General features: G+C 51.1%; 1 protein-coding gene across 8 annotated transcripts in view; it reads left to right on the top strand.

Annotated features, from left to right (window-relative positions):
• RPS6KA2 (ribosomal protein S6 kinase A2) overlaps nucleotides 1–25,001 on the top strand; it is a 344,404-nt gene that overhangs the window by 38,746 nt on the left and 280,657 nt on the right. For 3 of the 8 annotated variants that reach the window (XM_078054474.1, XM_078054478.1, XM_078054475.1), the window contains exon 4: nucleotides 12,630–12,683. The exons of 1 other annotated variant lie outside the window; for it this stretch is intronic. In XM_078054474.1, the coding sequence (XP_077910600.1) occupies nucleotides 12,630–12,683 (54 nt within the window). Of the gene's footprint in view, nucleotides 1–12,429; nucleotides 12,540–12,629; nucleotides 12,684–22,194; nucleotides 22,294–25,001 lie in introns of those variants that run through there. 4 more of the 8 variants (XM_078054480.1, XM_078054481.1, XM_078054476.1 and 1 more) reach the window with 4 other exon arrangements.

Below are 25,001 nucleotides of genomic sequence, written 5' to 3' on the forward strand. Positions count from 1 at the left end.
TTTGTACAAGTCTTTGCCTTTGTATATTTGGATAAGTGTTCAGTTTCTCACCATTATAAAAAACTATAATAACCATCTACATACTTATGTCTTTATCTTTGGATAAACTAGTTATTGGGTCAAAGACTTTAGCTTTTTCTTTATAGAAACAATTTGTATCTTGTGAGTCTTATGCAAAACAGTCTCCTTGGGCCTGGTTTGGGAAGCACAGTTTACTTGTTGGTTTGAGTGTCTAGATGGATGTTGGAAAGCGTGCATAGGCAACGTGCACAGTGAATGAGCGTTCCTGGCTGGGTGCTCCTTATACCTCTGCTGGGAAGCCGTGAGCCCCGAGTGTGCTGCAGGGAGCCTGGGAGTGCTGCTCTGGGAAGCAAGATGACTGGAAGCAAATGATAGTGGTCAAGAAAACAGGCTTCGGCGTCCGCAAAACCCCGCTCCGCAGCACTGGCCATGTGACTTTGGGAAAATTCCTTCTTGCCAAGCTCTGTTTCCTCAGCAGAACACTGAGCTGGCACCTTGGGGAGCCACCGTGAGGACCTAGTGCGGGAGGCGAGAGCGTGCGCCTGGGGCAGATGCTCGGCTGGCCTCTCTGCTGTCCTCGGGCATTTCCTGGCACATCGTCTCCAGAAAGTAACTACTTAGGACAAACAAATCCTCTAGTACATCGAAGAGCAATTGCTGCACAGACCAAAATAGCAAATGATATGTTTTTCCATATAACCTCCGACCTGGCAGTGAGGAAATGGAGGCTCACAGAATCAGGGCGACCTGCCCCAGCAGCGTAAAGGGTGGTGGCCCACGGGGGCTCGGGGAGGCACCAGGTCCCTTCCTCAGCTTTTTGGTCAGGGAGAGACTTTTCCATCAGGTTGGAAGGTGTGAATATTATAAGGATGGTGGCGGGGGATTTTTAATTTCAGAATGAGAACTGTCTTTATGGACCAAAGGATTGTGCTGTCAGGGTCCTCCGAAGACAGACTAACTGAGGGTGTGTGAGTGCATGCGCACATGCATGTGAGGGCGTGCGTGTGTGTGTGCAGGTGCATGAGTACGGATGTGCGTGTGTGTGTGTGCAGGTGCATGCATGTGTGCAGGTGCATGAGTACAGATGTGCATGTGTGCGTGTGCAGGGGTGTGCATGTGTGCAGGTGCATGCGTGTGAGGGCGTGCATGTGTGTGTGCAAATGCATGAGTACAGATGTGCGTGTGCAGGTGCGTGCGTGTGTGCAGGTGTGGGTGTGTGTGAGGGCGTGCGTGTGTGTGCAGGTGCATGAGCACGGATGTGCATGTGTGTGTGTGCAGGTGTGGGTGTGTGTGAGGGCGTGCATGTGTGTGCAGGTGCATGAGCACGGATGTGCATGTGTGTGTGTGCAGGTGTGGGCGTGTGTGAGGGCGTGCATGTGTGTGCAGGTGCATGAGTACAGATGTGCATGTGTGCGTGTGCAGGGGTGTGCATGTGTGCAGGTGCGTGTGTGTGAGGGCGTGCGTGTGTGCAGGTGCATGAGTACAGATATGCGTGTGTGTGTGCAGGTGCGTGTGTGTGTGAGGGCATGCATGTGTGTGTGCAGGTGCATGAGTACAGATGTGTGTGCGTGTGCAGGTGCGTGCATGTGTGAGGGCGTGCGTGTGTGTGTGCAGGTGCATGAGTACAGATGTGCGTGTGTGCGTGTGCAGGTGCGTGCGTGTGTGCAGGTGTGTGCGTGTGTGCGTGCAGGTGCATGAGTACAGATGTGCGTGTGCAGGTGCGTGCGTGTGTGAGGGCGTGCATGCGTGTGTGAGGGTGTGTGTGTGCAGATGCATGAGTGAGGGTGTGTGCAGGTGTGCACACGTGTGTGTACAGGTGCATGCAGGTGTGTGTGTGAGGGCGTGCATGTTTGTGCAGGTGTGTGCATGTGTGCACATGTGCGTGCGTGAATGTGTGCGTGTGTGCAGGTGCATATGCGTGTGAGGGCGTGCATGTGTACGTACACATACAGAGGGGCGAGATGTCTTGTCAGGGTTGGGCTCCCGTGGTCGGGGGTGTTTGGCCAGCTGAGCCACGTAGGGCAGCCACCAGGCGGTACCGTAGTCTCAGGGTGCCTGGAGAAGCCCTTCCTTCCTGGGGAGCCTCAGTCTTCCCCCCGAAGGCCTTCCACTGAAGGATGCGGCCGCCCATAATATGCAGGGCCATTTGCTTTACTCAGAGGCCACTGATGTAAAGGTTAAGCGCATCTAAAGCCTCACAGCGACATCCAGACTGCTGTTTGGCCAGCACCTGTCCCCATGGCCGGGCCAGGTCAACACACAAGTTAACCGTCCTGGGAACCAAAGGCCTGTCATTGGCCAGGGCTGAACAGACAGGTCCTGGGGCAGGGGTCTCCATGTTCCATCCGGGGCCGAGGATGAGGCACTCTGCTGAGTGAGTCACAAATTAACTAGAATTTATGAAAATGTTTGTAAATGTGGGCTCCCGCCCTTGCACACATCTGGTTTGTGTGGTCACAGGGCTGAGCTGAGAGGGGTCCTCTCTCCCTGGAGCCGGCTGCCTCCCAGCTGCTCATCAGGGTCCAAGGAGCCCTGCCCGCGCTCAGGAGGGCTTAGGGAGGCCGGCCCAGCTCCCTGGGCCTCAGAGTGAAGTCCTGCTTCCCCCCGGGCTCTAACTGAGCTACAGTTTCAGTACTGGGAGCAGCTGTGCTCCGGGTGTGGCTGTGTTTCCCAGTCTGGTGCGTGCATGTGTGTCTTGGCCACACCCAGCTCCTCCGTCTCCAGAACCTGCCAGGACCCCTCGTGGGCTGGAGTCTTGTTCCTAAAGATGCAGTTCATCCTCAAGCAGGGGTGATCTTACACCCCTGGGGGACATGAGCCATGTGTAGAGATGGTTTTGGTTGTCATAACTGGGACAGAGCTTTCTCTTGGCGTCGGAGACCAGGGATGAGGTTAAACATCGTACAGTGCACCTGACGGCCCTTACGACAGAGGTACCCACCCCACAGGTCGATAGTGCTGAGGTGGGGACCCGAGGCCTGCCTGACCCCAGTGAGTGCATGGTCTTCCTGAGAGCGCTTGCTTCCACGTAAGGTCAAACAACACGCTACAAGTGATGGGGAGAGGCCCTTCATACTGATATTATCTCGGCAATCCTAAAATGCATCGTTAAGTTATGGATGATTAAGAATGAAATGAAACTGGTTTCTGGTTTCTCTGGGAGAGTCGTTAATAATGACCTGACCTGATCCTAAATATGTTCTGTAGATATACTTTCTCTTCCTTGTGATCTTCTTAGCATTTTCTTTTCTCTAGCTTGCTTTTTGTAAGAATACAGTGCATAATATAACATAAATTATGTGTTAACTGTTATGTAAGCCTTCCAGTTAACAGTAGGCTAGTAGTAATTAACTTTGGGGGGAGTCAAAAGTTCCGTGTAGATTTTCAACAACGTAGGAGTGGGCGTCCCAGCATCTGCATCGTTCAAGGGTTAAATGTGCGCTTGTTTCACAGTCTGGTGTATGGATATGTGCCTTCTCCACACCTGGGTGCTCCGCCTTCAGATTTCATGTACTGATTTATTTTCCAAAGGCATGACCCTCACCAGTGGAGCCAAAGAGGAAGGCGCGAGATGGCCCGTGTTTCTGTGGGAGGGGAGCTCTGACCTTCCATCTTGCGGTGCTGTTTCTTTAGAGGGATCTTCTGGTCCTCGGGTGCTGGGAGAGACCTCAGTGCTCCAGGAGGATTTGAGGACAAGGAGTCAATAGTCTAGCAGAGTCACACAACACACCCGAGTGGTTGTGATTCGGTTACTTGGACTGTGGCGGCCACACACAGAAAAGTGCCCAGCTCGGTCTACGTGACCCAGCCAGGCTGATTTGCAAAGCAGTGTTGAGGAGGCCCGTGTAGCCTGAGTCTCGGAGATAAGTACATGTGTTCCACAGGTGTAGACGAAGACCATAAATAGCATGGTAAGTGCCCCTGAAACAACCCCAGTAGCGTCGTCAATGTCTGGATTTGGCTCGTATTTCAAGTTCAATTACTGCAATGGTTTGAAGGCTCAGTGGACATTTGAGTCCGTTCGCTGGCTCTTCCGGGCTGGCCCACAGAGGCACGTGGCCTCCCCGGCTGTGTCCGTCAACTAGCTCTGGTGACGAGCGCCGCAGACGGGGCAGCGCTCCCCACGGGCCCAGAGGCTGGACCTCTGTGGGTGGTGGTGGGGGGGCAGGGGGCAGGCTCGCTTGCTTCTCTGCTTGCCTTGCAGACGCATCCCCTGCGCCACACGCGGTCTGCCCTCGGGGTGTTCCTGTACCCTAATCTCCTTTTCTTACAAGGACACCAGTCCCACTGGATCCCGGCCCATGACATGCGTCACCCCATTTAACTCGATCGCCTCCATAAAGACCCGTCTCCAGGAGGGTCACACTCCGAGGTCGTGGGGGTTCCAGCTTCAGCATGTGACTTTGTGAGGGGCACAGTTCAGCCCATATCAGTGTGTACCTATAAATGATGGGTGCGTTTTCAATTTTTATGTGGCTGGAATCACAGTCTGTGTTTCCTTTTGAAACTTATTTTCAAAAAGCTCTTACGATATTTTTGAGATTTATTCATGTTGATCATGTGGTTCTTTTTCATTCACTTTGTGTGCTGTGTCGCGTTTCCTGGTATGAAAAATGCCAGTTTATTTTTCCATTCCCCTAGCGAGGAGCCAAGTCAGGTGATTTCCAATTTCTGTTCTTTTAAGCAGTGCTCAGTGGAGAACCTGTCTTCCCATGAACGTATTCTAGAGTTTATTTCTCTGTTTAGATTCTGAACAGTGAAATTGATGGCCATAAGATAGGTACCTTTTCAAACTAACTTGGTATTGACAAATTTCTCTCCAAACTGGTTGAACTCATTTATTCGCCCTTTGGCAATTTATCAGAGTTCCTTTTTCCAGATACTCACCAACTCCCATTGGATGCAGTTTGGCACACTTGGGCTATTTTTTTAAAGATTTATTTTTATTTATTTTAGAGAGGGGGAGGGGCAGACAAAGAAGGAAAGAGAATCTTGAGCAGACTCTGCACCTGATGCAGGGCTTGATCTCAGGATCCTGAGATCATGACCTGAGCCGAAATCAAGAGTCGGATGCTTCATTGACTGAGCCACCCAGATGCCCCACTTATGCTATTTTTAGGGGTGAAGAATTTGCTTATCTGATGAAGACGAAAAGCACCTCTCCACCTCTCTCTATTGTATGCATTAACCTTAACATATTTCTGATGCTAATTCTTTTTCAGTCATGTAGGTTATGAGTACATTCTTCTGGTCTGTGCCCTGTTTTAACCTTGTGTCTTTTGTCATGCAAAATATTTCTTATTTAAATGTAGTCAAATCTATTGATTTTTAAAAATATAATGTATGGATTTTTAACTTGTTTGAAAAATCCTTTAGTAGTTCAAGTAAAAATACAATCTCCTGAATGTCCTTTTAACAATTACATAGTTCAGCTTTTTCCCATTTTGGTCTTGCATTTATTATTATTATCCATGGTAGGAGGCTGATCGGTCACTTGGCCGGAACCCCTTGTCCATCCCTCAGTGTCCGGTCTGTCCTTCTCCGAGCTCTCGTGTGTGGGGGCGGCTTCTGGGCTCTGTTGGGCTCTTCGCACAAATGTGATCCCTCCGACGTTGGAGTGGGTGCTGTTATCTGTCCGGTCATGCATGTCTCCTACTTGCCTTTCTTCAAAATAGTGTTGGCTACTTCTCAACCTTCACTCTTTGACTTTAATCCCAGGAAAAATTATTCCTGTTTGGATGTATTATGGTCACTGCATAAAAATGTATAGATTGATTTGGGGAAAAGTGACTTTCTTTTTTTTTTTTTTTTTTTTACCATATTAAGATTTCTGTTCTGGAATGGATATTTATCTTCACTTACTTTGGTTTTCTTTTGTTTCTTTCAATAAAGTTTTTCATATTTTCTGTAAAGTCCTTACACATTTTCATTTAGATACACACTTTAGATTTTACAGGTATTCTTTCCTTGTCCTTTCTTGTCTTTCTCCCTTCTGCTCCTCCTTTTTGCAATTTTGAACGTCATCTCTTCAAATGGTTTCCTGCTGATGTACAAAAGCTCTATTAACTTCTGAATATTACTCTTGTATTCGGTAACCCATCATCCCCTCTGATTAGAATGAATAAGTTGTCAGCACGTTCTCTTGGGTTCTCTCGGATTTCATAGAGGATTAGACCGTCTCTGAACCACAGCTGTTTGTCTGCATTTACTTTCTACTACATCTCTTTTGAGTTTAAAAATTTTTATTTTATGTTCTGTTCAATGCTGCCCTCCTGCTGTTGGAAGTTCTTGGTGCAGCCTGGGCTCCCTGGCCACATCTCCACGGGTTTTGAGATCTGGGGCTGTGGGCACACTTCGGAGCCTCACCCCTCCCGTGCGGATCCCTGGCAGCCTGGCCCCAGACTGTGTCTGTCCACGGGGAGCCCTGGTGCGGCTGCGGGCGGCTCCGGTGGATTCCTGGCGTGGGGGCGACTTTCACTGAAACTCATGTGAACCTCCCGCCACTATAAATCCACCCACACTCATGGGAGGCACAGGTCTGGCATGTTCGATGACCAGGGACGACTTAAAGAAAATATTTTAAACTTGAGCCCAGGACACGTGAGGGGAATTTCCTGATTTTTTTTTTTTTATTTTTTATTTTTTATTTTTTAAAGATTTTATTTATTTATTTGAGAGAGAGAGAATGAGAGAGAGAGAGCACATGAGAGGGGGGAGGGTCAGAGGGAGAAGCAGACTCCCCGCCGAGCAGGGAGCCCGATGCGGGACTCGATCCAGGGACTCCAGGATCATGACCTGAGCCGAAGGCAGTCGCTTAACCAACTGAGCCACCCAGGCGCCCGAATTTCCTGATTCTTATGCTGCTCAGTGGATTGTTGTCCCCGCTGGCCCCTCCCCAAGCCGACTGAGTGTCCCAGCTTCCCGCGGCTGGCTCCGTGCCAGCCCCTCTGCTCACAGGGCCAGTCTCTCCTCTCCTGTACCTCCACGAGTGTGAAAACCTGCCACCAAGGACAAAATGACAAACAACCCAAATGGAAAACAGCAGAGGATGTGAGTGGACATTTCTCCAAGGAACACATGCAAGTGACCAAAAAGCACGAGAAATGATGCTCAACATCACTAATCATTAGGGAAATGCAAATCAGAACCACAATGAGGTACCATTTTGCACCCACTAAGATGACCATAATAATAATAATAAAAAGAAGAAGAAAAGAAGATGCAAAGTACCAAGTTTTGAGTGAGACTGTGGAGAAGTTGGAGCTCTGGTACATTGCTGGTGGGAAAGTAAAATGGCTCCCCTGCTCTGGAAAAATCCGGCCATTCTGGAGAACCGTTACCATAACTCAGCAGTCCCCCAGGACGGTTGAAGACAGGGACCCCGTGCAGGCTTCAGCAGCCCTGCTCCCGGCAACCAGAAGCGGGACCAGTCTGAAGCGCCCACCGGCAGGTGCATGGCTGAGCGGGGAGTGGTGTGCCCACACCCTGGAGAATGGCTCGGCCACAAAGAGGAATGAGGTACCAATCTGTGCTACACGGGATGAACCTCAGGAACGTGATGCTACGTGAAGGAAGCCAGATGCCGAAGCCCTCCGTGGTCTGCTTCCATTTACGTGAAGTCCAGAGAGGCTGCAGGGGCTCGGGGAGGAGGGCCGCTGCGGGGGGGGTGCGGACCCCTCAGGGCTTCCTTGTGGGGTGATGAAATTATGTGGAAGTGGACAGTGGGCTGGTTGCTCAACAGTGAGAATGTGCTTAATGACACTGTTCATTTCGAAATGGTTCATTTTATGTTATGTGAAATTCACCTCAATTAAAAAAATATTTTTAAGATTCAGAATTCAAAGACGACAGACATTGCAAGCCCCCAGTTGGTGGCGGTCCAGCCCTGTGGTCACTGTCCTTCAGCCCCTTCCTTCCTGCCACGCTGGCCGCCCATCGAAGGACATTTTCCTGTCGTCTCTAAGCGTGTGCGGTGACGTCCTTGTCGCTGGATGTCCCTGCCATCTGTAGGAAGTGCACATGCTCTGAGCGGACCCCCGTCTGCTTTAGCGTGGACCTGACCTCTGAGCCCCAGGAGGGGAAGGAGCACGGAGCTGCAATCGGGAACACCCCTTCTTCTAGTGTGGGACTAGCCGCACAGCCTCTTGGTCGGCTTCGTCCAGAAAAGACGCCGGCCATGGGCCAGGAGGTGGCTGGCCAGGGCGGATTTCCCGGTTGCTGTTGTAACATCACCTCCGTGACCCTTCAGGGTGAATAAAGACCCAGACATGGCCGAGGGTCTCTGGGACTTTGGGTCCCCAGCCGAGGGAGAGGACGCTGGGTTATGGAGAACAAGCCCTGACAATTTGGTCTTCGTGGGAGCTGAGCGTTTGGTCCCTGGGGGAGCACGTCAGTGAGGTCCCACAGATCAACACCAGAGCTCTCCCGCAGTGGCGGCCGGGCTGAGGATTCGCAGTGACCGGCCGATGCAGGTGGGGAGGAGGGAGGAGCGCTGTGCTTCGTGAGGACCACAGACTCCAACAGCCGGCGGGCCTGTGTGTTGGGGCGGGTGGATGTGTGTGCCGCGGCCACCCCCCGTCCACAGACATTTAAGAATCCATACTGCAGAGGAAAGCGTGGATGAACCCCACGTCTTAAATGAACTATTTTGGGAATTTCTAAACAGCTCCAGAACAACAGAATCGACATTGATTTATGGCCTAATTGTTGATGAGAAATAGAATTGAGATAGGCCGGGCCAGCCCCCTCCCCAGCGGCGCTTGGCCGCAGACCGCGTCTCTGGCGCCATCTGCTGTTCATCCGTGCCCGCGCCTCCCCCGCCGACGGGAGGGAGGACCCCAGCCGGGAACACAGCACAGTTAGATCTAGTCGGACACCCCGGGGGTCAACTTCCAAGGGATCCCAGACCAGAAACACGGACGCCAGCATCCGAGGGGCGAGATGTCTCTGAGGCCGGCTAAGCCACTCGGGCTTGGGGATCGCCTTCCTGCCTCCTCGTGGCCAGCGCTGACAGGCTGCCGCGTGCCCGGCGTCTAAAGCGTGTTGCTCCTTTCTCCCACCTCCCCCAGAAGCCAGGTGCCGCCCCAACTGTGCAAATGGGGAAACCGAGGCCACCTGGCTAAGTCACTTGCCCAGCATCTGGTGGCGGGAGACAACCAGGAGCCTGAGCCCGGCCTCCCCGCTGCTGCACCTGCTGACAGCGCCCCCGCCCCGCCCCCGGGAGCCAGTCCGCCCAGGACCACAAGGTCAGTTCTGCAGTAACATTCCAGGCAAATCAGGGCTTAAAGTGCTGAGCTTTCTCAGCATCCCACGTACTGATTTCACTGAGGAAGTAACAGCGCGTATTCACTCTGTCACCTGGTACCTGGCCAAGTGTGGCTTTGGAGGACGGTGCACAAAGTCTGCGAGGTACTCTCCTGTCCAGTAAACAGGGGCGCTGGGAGCGAGCCAGACCCCTTTGCGTTATAAAGTTGGTTGTCCGCTCTCATCTACTGAAAGCCCAATCTCCACAGACCCACAGAGTCACAACGCTTGGCCGTCCAGACTAGACATTCCAAATGCCGTACACACTCCAGTGGGTGCCCCTCACTTGTCCCGGGGCACACGACTGCTTTCTAGAGCTTTACAAAAATATTCAGCCATATTGTTTCCAGAATGGTTATTGATACTTTGTCTAGATATTTTTGATATTTTCTTTCAAGTTAACAAAGCACAAACATAGTTGCCCCTGTTCATTTATTTTCCACAAACAAGTCTGAGGAGTTTCCTCTTCGTGGAATACACCTGGAGTCCCATCCGTTTGTGTGAAGTGCTTCATACCCTCGTCACTTTAGTTTTTCCCTGGGGAGCTGGCCGTGATGCTATTGAATTCATGCTAGATGCATTTTGACAAGAACGCAGTCACGGGGATGTAACGGGAAGAGGGAGGACAGGCCTGACTCCTCTAGCGATGGAAACCCGAGGCAGCGTCCTCCCGGCCCACCCCCCTCCCCTCCACCTGTCTTCTGTCTCCTTCCCCACCTGTCATAATCACAGGTGCTCCCAGGGAGGAAAATGGGACCTGCAGGGAAGTCCTCTCTGCTCATCCGGGAGTGGAATGGAGTAGGGAGGATGGGGGTCAGCACTGTAGGTCTTGAAAGACCCCCCTGCTCCCCGCCCCCCACGTTTGGCTCAGGAGCTGAGCCTGGCAGCTGACCATGAAGTCCAGGGAATGGAGAACTGTTAGGAGGCAGCAGAGATGTGAAGGGGTCTGCGGGGTCACGTGGCTGCCAGATGGTTGGTGGACCAGCATTTCACTTCTGTTGAGCCTGATGCCCCCGCTTACTTCACTGACTCCTATTGGCAAAGGGGGGGTTCCAGAGAATGAAGGGGAAAGAAACTCATGACTGTGAATGAGAGAATATGCAAATTCAGCATCTCGAGTTTCAGGGAGAGCCCCCAAGTATTGAACACCCTGTACTCTCAGCCTCAGGGGCTTCAAGACAGCCTGGGTGTGGGCACCATGTGTGGTGCGGGCCCCCCCCCCGCCAGGAGAAGGTGACCAGTTGGTGGGTTGGTCGTGGGGTTGGATCAGACAATGGATGATTGCGTGATTCTATGGCACTTTGGGGACTTTATCTGTAAACACATCATTGACGTTGCATTAGGCCTCACACTCGTTTTCAAGTTACAGAAACCACATCAAACTGGCGCAAGCGAGATGGGCAGTTTATCAGCCCCATGGTTGAAAAAGATATGGCTTCTGGCGGATTTGAACACAAAGGTCCTAACACCACGTCCCCTCCATGCCCAGGCAGGCACGTTTCCTAGGTGCACCAAGCACAAACTCCAGACTCAGAGCGTCTGCAAAGCTGGCCACCAGGACAGGCTGGGCCGGTGGCTCTCCTGGAGCCCTGGGCAGGCCTCACCTGTTGTGGGGTGCATGCCCATCTTGGAGCAGACACTGTGCCCGGAGAGCGACCAGGCCCTTGTCACGGCCCTGCCCATGGCGATGGGTGATCACGGCAGGGTCATGCTCTCCTGCGCTTCACGGGATTCATTCCCCGTAGAAGGAAAGGTACTTTCACCATGAAGGAAGACAGGCTGCTGAGGAGGAGACCCACGGTGTTTGCCACACACACCCTTTGCAGCCCCAGCTGCCGTACAAGCTGCACAAACAGGTCACAGAACGTGTGTGTGCGCGTTATTTAATACCGTCCAGCTGGGGGACAAGAGACGGGGACTAAGGGACAGGAGAGCGAGGATGCTCAACCCTGACCGCACGTTAGCATCACCTGGTAAGCACGGGCAGCCCTAATGTGCCAGGATTCTGTCCCTGCACTCCTGATTGATTTCGTCTGGGGGTGTGCTAAGCTCCAGGTGTCTTGGGGCACCGGGTGGTACAGTCCCTCAAGCAACTGACTCATGATTTTGGCTCAGGTCATGACCTCAGGGTCGTGGGATCGAGCCCCGCGTCGGGCTCTGCGCTGGGTTTGGCTTCTGCTTGAGATTCCCTCTGCCCTCCCCACTCTCTCTCTCTCTCTGTCTCTAACATAAATAAATAAATAAAATCTTTTTTTAAAAAAAGCTTCAGATGTTTCTAATGTGCACCGAACATGGAGAGTCAGGGATGTGAAGAAATTAAGGATACTGAAGATACGCCGGCCTTTACCAGTTCTGTGGGAAGACAGTGATGGTGTAGGTTGAAGTTGAGGAAAATCATACCCACCAATGCAGAATTCTCTTGCAGCGGGATCTCTGGGCCTTTCTGTGGTCCGTGACGTGGGTGCACATCCCCGCATGGTCGTGAGCCACGGTTGCTAGCGAGGGGTGCAAGAGATTCCTTTAAAGTTTGGTTTCTTTCCATCTCTTATTTTGTAGCAAGTATGAGCCAAGGAGCAGGGAACAGAAGGGAGGTGATGGAATAAAACAGAAAAGGGAAACTGAGCCCTGCAGTTTGGGGGGTGCAGAAACAAGACCAGCCTTGCTTTCTGTTCCCAAATTCCTAAAAGCACATTGCTAAGTAAACTCTTCAGGCTACTCAGGGTCTTACTGTAGCCCGAGAGCGGCTTGGGGAGAGGCAGGGATGCTGGAAGCATGTTTCTGGCTTGAACCCCACGATGGAAGCAGGCCAGGCTGTCACGAGCTGTGTGCGCAGACCCCAGACCCTCGTGGTCCTATAGCCAGAATGATTGCCTCCCAGGGAACCAGGAGCTGACAAGTCGCCTTAGGACGTCTGTCCGGTTCCGTTAGTGATAGCCCCTGCTAATTAAATACGTGTCTGGACGTGAGACGAGTGACTTTTTGTTTTTGGTTTTTTCTGTGTTTTTCTTTTTTTGGCTTTTTTTGGGGTTGAGTTTTGAGGTTGGTAATGGGAACATCATCACTTCCTTTGGCTGAATTGTAAAAGTTGCACAAAAGTTTGCAAGTTCCCTTCTTCTGCTGTTTACTTCAAGCCTTCCTGAAAGCTCGAGAAACTCCCCCAATTCTTTAGAACCATGTGGAAATTAATGTTTAGGAGCAAAAAACGCCCAGGCTTGGTGAGTGTCTACTTGCGCTCACCAGCACAGCTGTTCGCCGTAAATGCCATCCTGTGACTTACAGGACTTTTTCTTCCCTTTCTGCTTCAGCAGGGCAAATGGGACTCGACCTTGCCTGAGACAAAGTCAGCTGCGTCCGTGGAGGTAAGACCTGTTCGAGTTGGCTTGTGTTTCTCCTGAGAATATGAGTTCCAGGTTTAAAAGAGTGTTGAGCGCGAAGTGTTCTTTCAGTTTCTTGCGTTACCTGACCCTGCTCAGTCCAGCGGAGCCGGCCGTGGTGTGCTCTTAGAGGGGGGATCCCGCACAGTGAAGTTTCCATTATCTGACGTTCCGGGCTTAGTGATGAAACGCCTGGACTGGTGCGATAACGTCTTTGTGCAGCAGGGGTCTGCCTTGTGTGCGCAGCTGGGACAGTCTCCTGCTTTCTCTGAAGATGGTGGGTTCTGTTCTGAATCTGTGGGTCGCTGGGGACATCATATATATGATTCCATGTGCATTATTCCTTTTCAAACTCTACCACGTGCCTTCAAAATAAGCCGGGAGTCACAACAACAAGGGAGCCCTCAGAACGAGGTGACGCTGGGGTGGGGGCTGGCCCCGTGCTGGGTCTGCCGGGAGCTGTGGGACCGTACGGACTGCATGTGGAGGTCAGGTCTCATCAGAAGCTTGTCTAGGAATTAGGCCTAAAATGGGTCGTTTTAGATGAAGGTAGATTTCCTGCAGTGTTTTGAGCAGCTATGTGGTTTGAATAGTAACATCGTAAATAAGAAGTTTGGTAAAGTGGTTTTATGGGTGTTTTACTTTTCCTGACTCCCTGGAAACCGCTAAGTAAGAACGCTACGTGTCCAGGCAAAGCCATGACATCCGTATTCATCGGGGCGAATATTCCCAGCGGGCAAGGCGGGAGCAATGGGCCTGGTCCTTACAGGTGCCAACAGGTCATTTGAAACCTGGGTGTTGGTCAGGCTGATGTAATTTACATGAATGCATCAGACTTCATTCTGGCTCATACTAAACAAAATACATATGAAGCCCCCCCACTAGGCATCTGGCAGCTTTCTGAGGGCCCTGCTTCCCTGGCCTTGTTGAGGTGGTGGGCTGCCCCGTTGCGTGTGCAGGTTGGGAAGCAGCGCAGAGAAGTGATGGGCTTCTCAGCAGCTCCTCAATGGGTCTACAAGTCCCAGGGGACAATAGAGAGTCCGGCCAATTCCAGGAGCAAGAGAAGACGCTTCCGCGAGTGGTCAGTCTCGCATTTGAGTGAACGAACTCAGCACTGAAGTCTCCTGTTGTGCTTTTAGCATACTTACGGTACTCCTGTCTGCATCCAGTAGATTTTTATAAGTAGCTCAGCGCAAAGAACTTGGTCGAAGAAAAGGTTCTCTGTACCATTATGTTGTGTGAATTAGATCTTCCTTATTAGACATAAACATCGTGTCAGTGGAACTGAAGGTCGGTGATGATGATTTATGGTCTGTGACATCTCAGCGTGGTTCTGGTTACTTTGGTTAAGTGATTAGACAGGTGTCTGAAGAGTCGTTTGCTTTGCAGCCTCATGTAAAGACATTCAGAAACAAGGCATGTCGTGGTGGGTGGGAATGGCCCTTCTCCTCTCATAACATCTTTGCAGTCTAGTTTATAACCTGTTCAAGAAAAAAACAGGTCAGCTCTCGTTGGTGATTCTTATCAGAGCTCTATCTGGCTCTCTGTGGTGAGGTCCGTGAGGAGCTGCATCTCACGGAGAGATAAAAAGTCCCGTTATTCTGCCTGTTGTCACACTCCACACTTGGACTCGCCCTGGAGAGCAAGCATGAAGATTCCATACTGCATGTGGTTCTCTTCTTTTGGCCGGAGAAACCGACGTAGGCAGATTGACAAGAACGTAGCTGGTGGGTGATGGAAGCCATGTGGGTGCGTGTCACGCGTGCGTTGTTCCCAATAACCAGCCCTCCATGCGTGTTGCAGTAAGAGCCACGGTCAGAGTCGGGAACATTTCTGAGAAGAACCATTGCGTGCTTGCGGCTCACATCTAGCTCAAGGCTCTGGGAGGGCCCTGGGAGCCCCGCTGCGGTGCCCGCGGCCAGCCTGACCCCCCGAGGGCTTGGCCACGTTTTCAGATTCAGGATAAACACACACCGATCCGAGCTCACGCAGCATCACCAGGGAGCACGCTGGAAGTCTGAGCAGGGTGATGAGATCTTTGAGTTAGGAGTTGGCCTTTGTGTCTGCTCTCCTCTTCCTCTCTGCAAAAGTTCACGTTCGACAGGTAGTTCGACTGCAGGAGGCTCCTGGGGTCTCCTGTTCCAAATCCTAACGCAGATCCGGCTGTGGGGCTGCAAGCAGGTGCTCCCACAGCTCTGGGGAGAGACCCTACGTGTTTTCCCAGGCGTGTCCTGGACGTGCTGATCCGGCAGGCGCAGCAAGGGGCCGACTTCCGTGTGTTTCACCTGCTCAACCCGCAAGTCGTCTCCAGTTTAACAGCTCTTGGCGTTTCCCCTTTCTCTATTATGGCTTCACTCTTTATGTATTTGATTTTATAAAAGGAGATGTTCAAAGGAGACAAAGGAGGTTCCAATGCCAAGGGAGGGACATTTCCTTTTGCCACAGCGCCAGCAGAAGAGAGGGGTCGCTGCACGGAGCCATTCCTGCCCCTCGAGGGCCGTTCTGGTCCCACCTCTCTTCCTGTCTTCCTGCGGAACATGCACGCCCCCTCCACGGGGCTGCATCATTCAGCCACCTGTTGATCTGGGGGGGGGTGTAACCAAGAACAAGCAGATGTTCCCTCAGATTTCCTGCCACCTGGAGCCAGGGAGCGTGGCCGTTCTGATCGTCACGGAGCAGTGCTGGAGGCCAGGGTTGTGCCAACAAGGGGAGACAGTCGCAGGCTGCCTGGCTCTGGGGACAGGATGGGGAGCTGCTTGAAGCCTTGCGCCCAGGCCGGGGAAGCGTGTGACGTGCCTGATACGAGCTTGCACACGGCCTGCCTGACATCAGGGGGTGTGCGTGTGTTGTTTTAATTCTTAATAATCTGTGAAAAACCTGTTCTTTTGCCAGATACCTCAATAAGCAAAGAAACTAACTCAAACTTAATCCTGTGAAAGGAAACAGAGTTGAAGTGCTGACATTCCTGGGACATGAGTCTCAACAAGTATCCGTCCAATGCTAATGCCGCTGCTTCTTGCGAATTCTGGGTGAGCGGAGCCCCGCGTGGAGGCTCACACGCGTGTGGCCCCAGCCTGCATCACAGACGCGCGTTAGTTAGGGTCCCGGGACGGAAAGGTGTGCTCAGTTCTCCTTTCCGTTTTGCTTTCTTCGAATGAAGCTTTAATCTTTCTCATCCTGGACCAAATTGATTCTGAGCCCTGTAGCTTCCGAATCAGGTGGATTTTCCTGTTTGTCTTTTTCACCAAATCTTTCCCTGCCTGTTTGAGCCGTGAAGCATAGGACTTGTGCTTCTTGATGGTGCGACAGTGTGAGGTGGGAGGGGATGTGACGAGATGGGTGACGCGTGGGGTGTAGGTGCAGGGCTCTGGTTTTCACTCTGTTCTCAGGGGTAAAATCCTATCACAGAGCTGGCTCCTCGTGCAGAGGAGCTGAGCCTCCTTGCTAGCTGGGCCCCGGGTTAAAGCATCTTCATCCATGCCCAGCCCAGCGACATGCTGGGGACGCCAGTGGGGCCTCACCTCGCAGTCCTCGGACGGAAGACAGGGTGCGGAGGGGTACCGGGTCAGGTGGTGGGGAAGGTGCGTTAGCGCTGCGGTGGGCCACAGAGCTGGGTCTCGCATCTCCGTGGCACAGGTGGGGGCCCAGGGAAGGGTCCAGAACAGTGGTGGTAGCTGAGCGAGCCGCGACCAAGAAGGAGTGCATCTGCAACCTCTGTGGGTGTTTCATTCCCTCCTTGAGTCATCAGGAAAGAGACAAAGACACAGTCTCATTTCCGCATTTAATCACTGGATGGTCCCTCCACGTGTGTGTAGCCTTCAGCAGAAACCCTGGAAAGCATTTAGGGGCCAGTTTTGTGCTAGGAACATCCTTGGATCAAGGTCATACTTTTAACTTTCCCTTTAGGATAGCTGGAGAAAAACCAAACATTAAGTTTAGGGGAAAACGTTGAACCCCGAATTTTAGCATATTCAGCTATAGCCCATTTCCTAACCAAAACCGGACAAGATTTATAGAAAAACAAAGCAAAACACCAAAAAAGTCCCAAGGCTTTTTATTAAGTTCTAGGATCACAGGTGATTTTTTTGTCATACTTTTCTATAGTTTTCCAAGAATTCTATACTCCTTATAAAATAATTATATTTGAAAAAAACTAATTAGCTAAGGCTCAACCCATCCTAAAAGTATTAAAATGACTATAATCGTTGGGTGGTGATGTATTACAGATGTCTTGGGTTTAGTGACATATGGAAAACTCTAATATCTTAGGTGATTTCACCCATTTTAGGTGACATTTCATGACATTTAGTGACAAACAGCACAAAAGAACTCAATTCAGTTAACTGACAAGTCATTGCAATTTACTAATGCAGCCTAAAAGAGGTTGCTCTCGTAATTATGGATCCAAGCAACCCAAAGGGAACTTTGTTTGAATTTGTAATTCGCCTTGTGACTTCCTCCTATTGTAATCATAGCCATCAAGATATTGACCTCAGGTGAACGTGGAGAAGCAGGAAGCTCTCTGTGGCAGATGTGGGGGGCGGTGTCAGCAGAAGGACCGCTCGTCACCGAGCACCTGCCACTGTCCCCGGCAGCTTTGCATGGCGACTGTTCCTTTCCTCTTCCTGCATTTCCCAGAGGAGGAAGTGGAGGTCAGGGGGAAATGCAGTAAGTTGCTCAGAGTCATGCAGCTGAAGGGGGAGGCTCAGCTTCTTGTCTTTCAGACGAGTAGGATGCTCTTTAAATTCTTTTATAAATGCCGGCTCTACATCTTACATCCTGAGCTTCAGTTTAGGCAGCGTTTTCTAAATTATGGTCTTGGGGGGAAAAAAGAGCTACAGGAAATTATGGCTATCTTTTATGATCTATTAAAGGGTAAATAAAGCTATTATTTTTTATGATGGTGCAACTTATTTAAGCCTCTGCGCCGAGGTGTGGGTGCACTGGGGAACCGGCCGCGTCGACTCCACGGCTCTGCAAAGTGTCCGAGCTGGGAGTGGTGGGGGGAGGGGCTGGCTGCGAGCTCAGGGCCGCAGATGGTCGCTGAGGTCCTGGAGAAGGCCCTGCTCGACGGAGCCCGGCCTTACGGGGGCACCTGTGGAATAGCAGCCCCCGCAACGCTGAGCTTCTCCCGCCCTGGGTTTTCTACGCAGCACAGCTTCAGAAAATCTACTTATTCGTCTGGAGATTTTATGGTCCTTATGATGTCAGGCCCACAGTTGCTCCTACTGTTTTTTCCGCCTGAGGAGTTGTCCACATTCTCAGAAAGCATAAGAAAGGACCAGACTAGAAGCCCATGGAGCTGGGCTAGCGTCCTACCCTTTCCCCACTTAGCTACTTGGTAACTATGACCTTGACCCCGGCCATGTTACCTGCTGGGCCTCTGGACTGCATGGAATTAAAGATGAACGGTCAGATCTTTTAAGTACTTTGTTTTTCTTTCATATATGTTTGGACCTACATGGATGTGCATGTATAAATATATAAATGTGTGTCACGTAAACATTTCATGCATTTATAAAGGTAAAGATGTCTGTTGCTGTTGGTCTCCAGATTCCTTTTACAAACACTTTCCCTCATGTTATTAGAAGCTGCCCATTCATGACGAAGGGTTTCCACTTCATTTCTCAGAGAATGCTAACACTTTAGCTCCCATTCTGCTGGAGACTCACAGCCCCCACGTGGGCAACGTACAACCCCCTCCTGACCCATGCACCTGCTAGTCGTGGGCTGGCTCTCCTCCCATCTAAACCTCCCGGGAGTGCCTCGTCTTCTCTCCTTCCCTCTCTGCCCCATTATGATCCAGTCTGGTGCCCTCAGTTCCATCACAACTGCTCTTATAAGAAAGGGTGAATGAAAAATCACAGCCTGCCTTCTTGGACCAGGTCTGGGCTGGTCGGTCTGATTCTGTGAGGCCCCGAGAAATGGGACACCTGTACTAGGTCTTACAGGGGAAGACCCGCACCGAGGCCCTGAGGTCAACGTTACCGTGTCTGATGGGAGCATGAACGGATGCTTTCTGTGGTGGCGGTGGTTTATTTCTTGGGCATAACTGTGCAAGCTGGAGGACGGATACCCAATGTGACAGCAATAGCAGTCTCTTTAAAGCAGTGGCCAATGCACGGGGAGAGCTGTTTTTCAAAATTATATCTTTTGAAAATGTATTTGGAAGATGAATATGCCAGGATTGTCATGGAGATCTACCACGGCATTAAAGGCAATTTCTTGTCTGTCACCATGACAACATTCAGTTCACGTGCTCACATATACCTGCAATTAAATTCCATTAGAAAGGAAAGGTCGTTAACGCCAAGCTGCTAGATTTACCACGACTGCTGTTTAGCTAGAGACCAAAGACTTGATCTGTTTTGCTAATGCATTTTCAAAAGCAGTAAGTCTTGGATAACTACTCTTTCATCCTTACGGGAGTTTGAGTTGAATTGCAGTTGGGACACATCAGCACACGTTACAGCCAGCCTGATGATTTGAGGTCCGGACTGTCCAGACCCGCGGCTCCCCATTCCTCCCGCCCTGCTCCCTCTGTGCTCACACACACTGCCACCAGGGGAAGACAGGGAGCGAGAATTGTCAGCACACTGTTTCAAATGATTCCGGCGAAACGTGGGGTGCAGAAAAGATGACATTTTTGGCTGAGCTTCTTTCCAAGTTTTCTGCATTGCACGTTAACCTGAGCCGGCCCATTTCCCAGGGAAGGCAGCGGCCTCGCGCCCCTCACCGTCTGCAGCCAGAGCGGGCTCGGCGTCTCCGCCCGGAGCAGGTGCATTGCCCTTGCGTCAGCCGGGAGCTCTGCTGAGCGTTATCCGTGATTCTGCTGAGATGCTTCCTGTTTAACCCTGGGGATTTCTTCTCTTATAGGAGACCAGATAGATACGCCCTTAGAAGTAGATGTTGAAGCCTTTAATTTTATTCTTCCTGGAAAATAATCAAAGCAGCTGTGACCCCAGATGAGCCCACTCTCCTCTCTCCGAAGAGCCACCCCCTCAGGCAATGCTCGTGTCAGCTCTGTTGGGAACCGTCCCGCGTGAGAGAAGCTTCGTTTTCAAGGGGTTGCATCCGTTGCAGATAGAGAAAATAAACTTTCTGTGTGTATTCCCTGCAGTGGTGATAATATTGGAACCTCAACAACCCTCTCTCCACCAGCAAAAATTCAGTAAAAAATTCTAAGTTTCAGTCTAGTCTGGATACAATATTCTTTTGCTAAAGCAGAGGATGATTGAAATAATTGAAATCTCCAGGAAGGATCACAGGAGCCCAGGTTTTAAGGAGAATGTTTTATACGGTCCTCCTTCAACCCTCTGAAACACCGTGGAGTAGGGCTTGACGCTGCGTGAACTTCTCTTTTAGGGGAAAGGCATGGAACTAGAATGTGTTCTCAGCTTCCGATGCTTTGAGAATTCCAGACTGAATTGTGCAGGGACTATCTGGGCCCAAACGAAGGAAGAGATAAGAAATTGGTGAGAACAGGGAGAACACTCACTTCTAGTAATTTCCCGATGTTAGTATTTTGTGCCAACTTTCAGTAGCAAAATGGAATAGAGAGGTTTTTTTTTTTTTTTTTTTTTAAGATGGGGGCACTTTTCTCTACTGCCATACTTTGGCCTATGAACAAACTGTGCTTTATTCTCAAATAAGCTCAGGGGTGCGACCATTCTGCTCAGAATGGACTAAGTGTAGTGGCTCCAGAATAGAAAAAGATGGGTGCAAAACAGCAGATGTATGGCACATATTCTGAAAATCCTGTAGTCTAGGTTCCTAACAAAGTCTTTCCAACGGGAGGTAGGATGAATAAAAATTCTGCCTTAGAATTAAGCCCCTCTGAAGGGCTGACCTGGTCATTGCTCTTCCTGAAGCTCTTATATGACCTCTGAGATGGGTGTGTGTGTGTGTGTGTGCACAAATAGGACACGGCCAGGATGAACATGTGCAAGTCTGAGATCTGTGTGTGTGTGTGTGCACAGATAGGACATGGACAGGGATGAACATGTGTGAGTCTGAGATGTGTGTGTGTGTGTGTGTGTGCGTGCACAAATAGGACACGGACAGGGATGAACATGAACATGTGCAAGTCTGAGATGTGTGTGTGTGTGTGTGTGCACAGATAGGACACGGACAGGGATGAACGTGTGCGAGTCTGAGATGTGCATATGTGTGCACACTAATGGGACATGGACAGGGATGACGTGTGTGAGTCTGTTCTGCCATTCGAGGAAAGGAACATTTAGCGGATGTGCTCCAGAGGCAATGGAATGAGTGAAAAGATGTTTGGTTGGAACAGATTTCCTGGGACAGCAACCACTTGAGAGCGGACAATTATACAACCAGTTTCATTTGATTGGGAAAGACATCTCCTTGAACGTATTGGTGTAAGGAAGGGATGGACTGGGCCACCCAATATCAAGGCAGTTTCTGTCCCTTTCATCTTCAATTTCTTCTTTGTCTTGGGTCCTTCTTTTTATAACCTACATTTTTATACCAGTTTATTTCCACACCTGCACCCGCAAGCGTGACTTCTGTTATCTGTCACCCAAAAGCTGATTGTTGGTTGGTAGTTTTTTGTGCTGCGTCTTTAGGTCTTCAGAGGAGGAGCCGATTTATGCACTCACAAGAAGCTTTAAAAACACCAGTGTCGTAGGTGCGACCCTGACCTCACTTCTGGCTCACAGGTTTCGTGCGAAACCTCACACGTTTCTGGCACGGCGAGATAAGGCTCATGCAAGTGACGGCTGCAGAGGCTGGTTGTTCTGCAGGAAACATGGGCGCTCCGTTTTCACCAGGAAGGCAAAGCAGATTTCTCCGTTGCCCAGGCAGGCCCCACTCCCAGTTAGCCTGTGAGAGTGTTTAGTTGAAGATGGAAAGCGCGTGTGCGTGTGCGTGCATGTGGCGGAGGTGCTAGTCAAAGGGTAAGATAGTGAGTAATGCAATCCTTGCCTAATCCGTGTCCATTAGTTGACCCGGTGCCACCTAAAACAAGAAGCCACCGTTTTTACCTACCCCTGTCCTGCCGGGGTCTCCTCGTAGTGTGGCAGTGCTCTGGGGCTGGAGGGCGGGCGGCAGGGAGGGGTCTCCCCGCCTGCCCCCTGCCGTGTGTCCGACACTTTGGAACGTTGGACTTCTTCCCCGCGAAGCTCCTGCTTTGATGGATTCGGCCGCCAGATGTTGTGTGAAAGGCTGTTAGGACTCCGCAGAGTCAGCGAGCTCGCATGTGGAGCAGGAGGGATGGACAGGCTCCAGGCGATTCCTCTCCCGCTTTCCCCGTTCACTTGGGAGCTGGCCAGGCTCTGCTCGCCTCCGCCGGAACAGCCCACCCCAGTGTGCCCAGTGCGCCCGGCAGGAGGGAGTGAGCTTCCACCCAGTGGCAGGAGGTCCGAGCTGCCTCGGAGGGGCGGAGGGGCGGAGGGGCGGAGGGGCGAGGCGGAGGGCGGGAAGAGCAGCAGGGGCGGCTGCGGGGAGCTGACAGCGGCAGGGGCAGCGTACACAATGGCTCAGACGCCCTGTGGACCGGCCCCTGGGTTCCTGCCGGTAAATGATGATCAGGTTGCCGCACAAGAAACTGCACAAACTCTTTCTCAGGAAGGTAAGGGGGCGACCGGGCGCTTGCATGGGGAGTCCTGGGGGGAGTTCTGACAGTTTGCTCCTGGGAGAGTCCTGCTGTCCTTGACCTCCACCAGCGAGGCCTGAGGTCAGAGCTCTTCCCTGGGGAGAGGGAGGCTGTCATCCCTGTCTGCGCCCCAGGCACAGGTCAGGGGCGGGGACAGAGAGCAGGTCCTCGTTTGCACTCGCCTTGGTTCTCAGGGCTGCTCCAGCCCGGATGGATGCCGTGTATTACTCTCGAGTGCATTTGCACAGTGAGGGAGGTCGGGTCACTCACTCGTGGGTCTGCAATGTTAGAGGCAAAGGGAACGAAATACGACAAAGTTGATGTTTATTGAAACTGTTACTGAAACCTGACGTTTTAGAAGAGATTCAGATTCAGCAGTCTGCCCTTACATTTTTTTTCCTTTTTAAAAAACTTTTCTATTGTAGTAAAATAAACATCACGTAAAAATTTGCCATTTTCAAAATTTGCCATTTTCATTTACCATTTTCATCATTTTCGAGGGTCCCGCTCAGGGGCATTAGGTGCCTGCACTTAGCTGTGCGGCCGCCCCCACTGCCCATCTGCAGAGCACTCTCATCTTCCCGGACTGAGACTGCCCAGGGAACACATAGTCCCCACCGCTCCTGCCCCCAGCACTCACCAGTTTGTCAGGCCGGCGTAACTCAGACGTGTTCTAGTCCCGTGCAGTGAGCATGCGTCACATTACGGTCCAAGCCAGGCTGAGAGGCAGCTACACTCTGTCTGTCCGATTTGCTAGAGAACGTGCTTTGAGTTGTATCCCTTTTGGGGGGGATGGTTATGAAATACAGGGTTTTAAAAATCACCAGCATACCAACATGGGTATGGGATTTGTGAGTCAATGCTTTTTTGAGAAAACCTGTGATTTTCCAAATTCATATATATATTTTTTTATGTTAGACAAGAGATGTTCTGATTTCTCTTGTTTCTCTTTAGTAAATATCTCTAAATGGATGTATGCTTTTTATATGCAGATGTGGTTAATAAAAATGTTATTGGTAGATCTTAATGCATGAAAATATAATTTGAAGGTAAACTTACGTTTCACTTCAAAATCACTCCTGAAATACTATTTTTAGTGATTTTTTTTTTTTTTAAAGATTTTATTTATTTGCGAGAGAGAGAATGAGAGACAGCACGAGAGGGAGGAGGGTCAGAGGGAGAAGCAGACTCCCCACTGAGCAGGGAGCCCGATGCGGGACTCGATCCCGGGACTCCAGGATCATGACCTGAGACGAAGGCAGTCGCTTAACTGACTGAGCCACCCAGGCGCCCCTTTAGTGATTTTTTAAGGTGAATAAAAGCTGTTTCCGTCACTTTTGAGCTTAAGTAAACTGAGACATTAAGGAGACAAGGGGCATGGCCGCCATGTAGAAGCGGAGAGGAATCTACACGCACAAGTTCACCCTGGACCTGCGTCCCCTCCCCCACCCCGCCAGCCCACTGCCGTTGGCACTGTTCCCGATGTTAGCTGTTAATGCCATCTGCGTGAATCCTGCGTTTCCAGGAGCATGTCCTCGGTGGGACCCCTCCTCTCCCCAAAGACATCAATAGAGTTAACAGTTATAATCAATATGAGATTAAAAAATAAGTAAGTGCATGTGGAGGGGAAGGAAATAAGGTAGAAAAAATCTGAAGCTCGGCGTGAGGTGACTGCCCCAAATGGCGGTCAGCAGGTGCCACACGCTTATAGACGTCGCGCCGTGGGTGTCCTTCTCAGACTGCTGGCTCCCCGAGGAGTGGGACGCACACAGCCTGAGCGAAAACAAACAAAACCCCCAAACCAGGCGTTCAGGTGATCTCTTTGTCCCTGAGCCCAGAGGCCTTCCTAGAGAGGGCAGCACGGGAAACGTGGTGAACAATGTCTTCTGCTGAGTGCACAGCATTTCTTAATAATGTTTTCTGTAATGCCCTGAATTGTAGGCTCAGGGGGTAAGACCCAGAGACAAAGCAGGAAAGCACTTCTCTCAGAGGTCGGCCCTCTGCGGTCCAGGCAAACAGCTGTCTGCAGACCTGACATCATCAGGAACGTAGGAAGCCACATGGACATAATGCGTGGACATCAGACCCTCAGATGCTGCTGGAACTTTGGGGAGGGAGTCCGTGCATTTCGTTAGGATGCTGTGGTCCTGAGTTTGGGTTCCTTGACAAGGATAGGAATACAGAGTTTCTGTGCTGCGGGTTATGAGGAGGGGCTCATAAATTTTGGGCACTAGAAGGGGTCTTAGAAATCACACAGCCCACTACTTATTTTCTAGACAAGGACACTGAGGGTCCCAAACGTCACAATGGCCACGATCACGCAGAGAGTGCGTGGCAGAGTGCGGCCCTTCCGAGCTCCACTGAGCCCTTTTCTTTATACCGTGATGGGAAGATGTGTCATGGGTCAGCACCGCCCCCAGAGAACTGGGATAGTGACCCCTACCCACCTGTGTTAACCGTTCTTTATCTTCCGTATTTGACACTCTGACATCTGGGGCCTTGCTGACCCCAGAGAGGCTGCCCCTCCCACGGTGAGCCAGGTCCTAGAGACAGCAAACAACTCCCTGGGAGTGTGCCTTTCCCATGCAAGCCAACCCCCTCTGTGGGGCTCTCCCACTCTGGGCCACTAGCCCCCTGCCCTCATCGCCCCAGAGCAGGGACAAGACAGCCCCCCGCCCTCATCA

This window comes from Halichoerus grypus, chromosome 9 (assembly GCF_964656455.1).
Source record: "Halichoerus grypus chromosome 9, mHalGry1.hap1.1, whole genome shotgun sequence".
Taxonomy (NCBI): Eukaryota; Metazoa; Chordata; class Mammalia; order Carnivora; family Phocidae; genus Halichoerus; species Halichoerus grypus.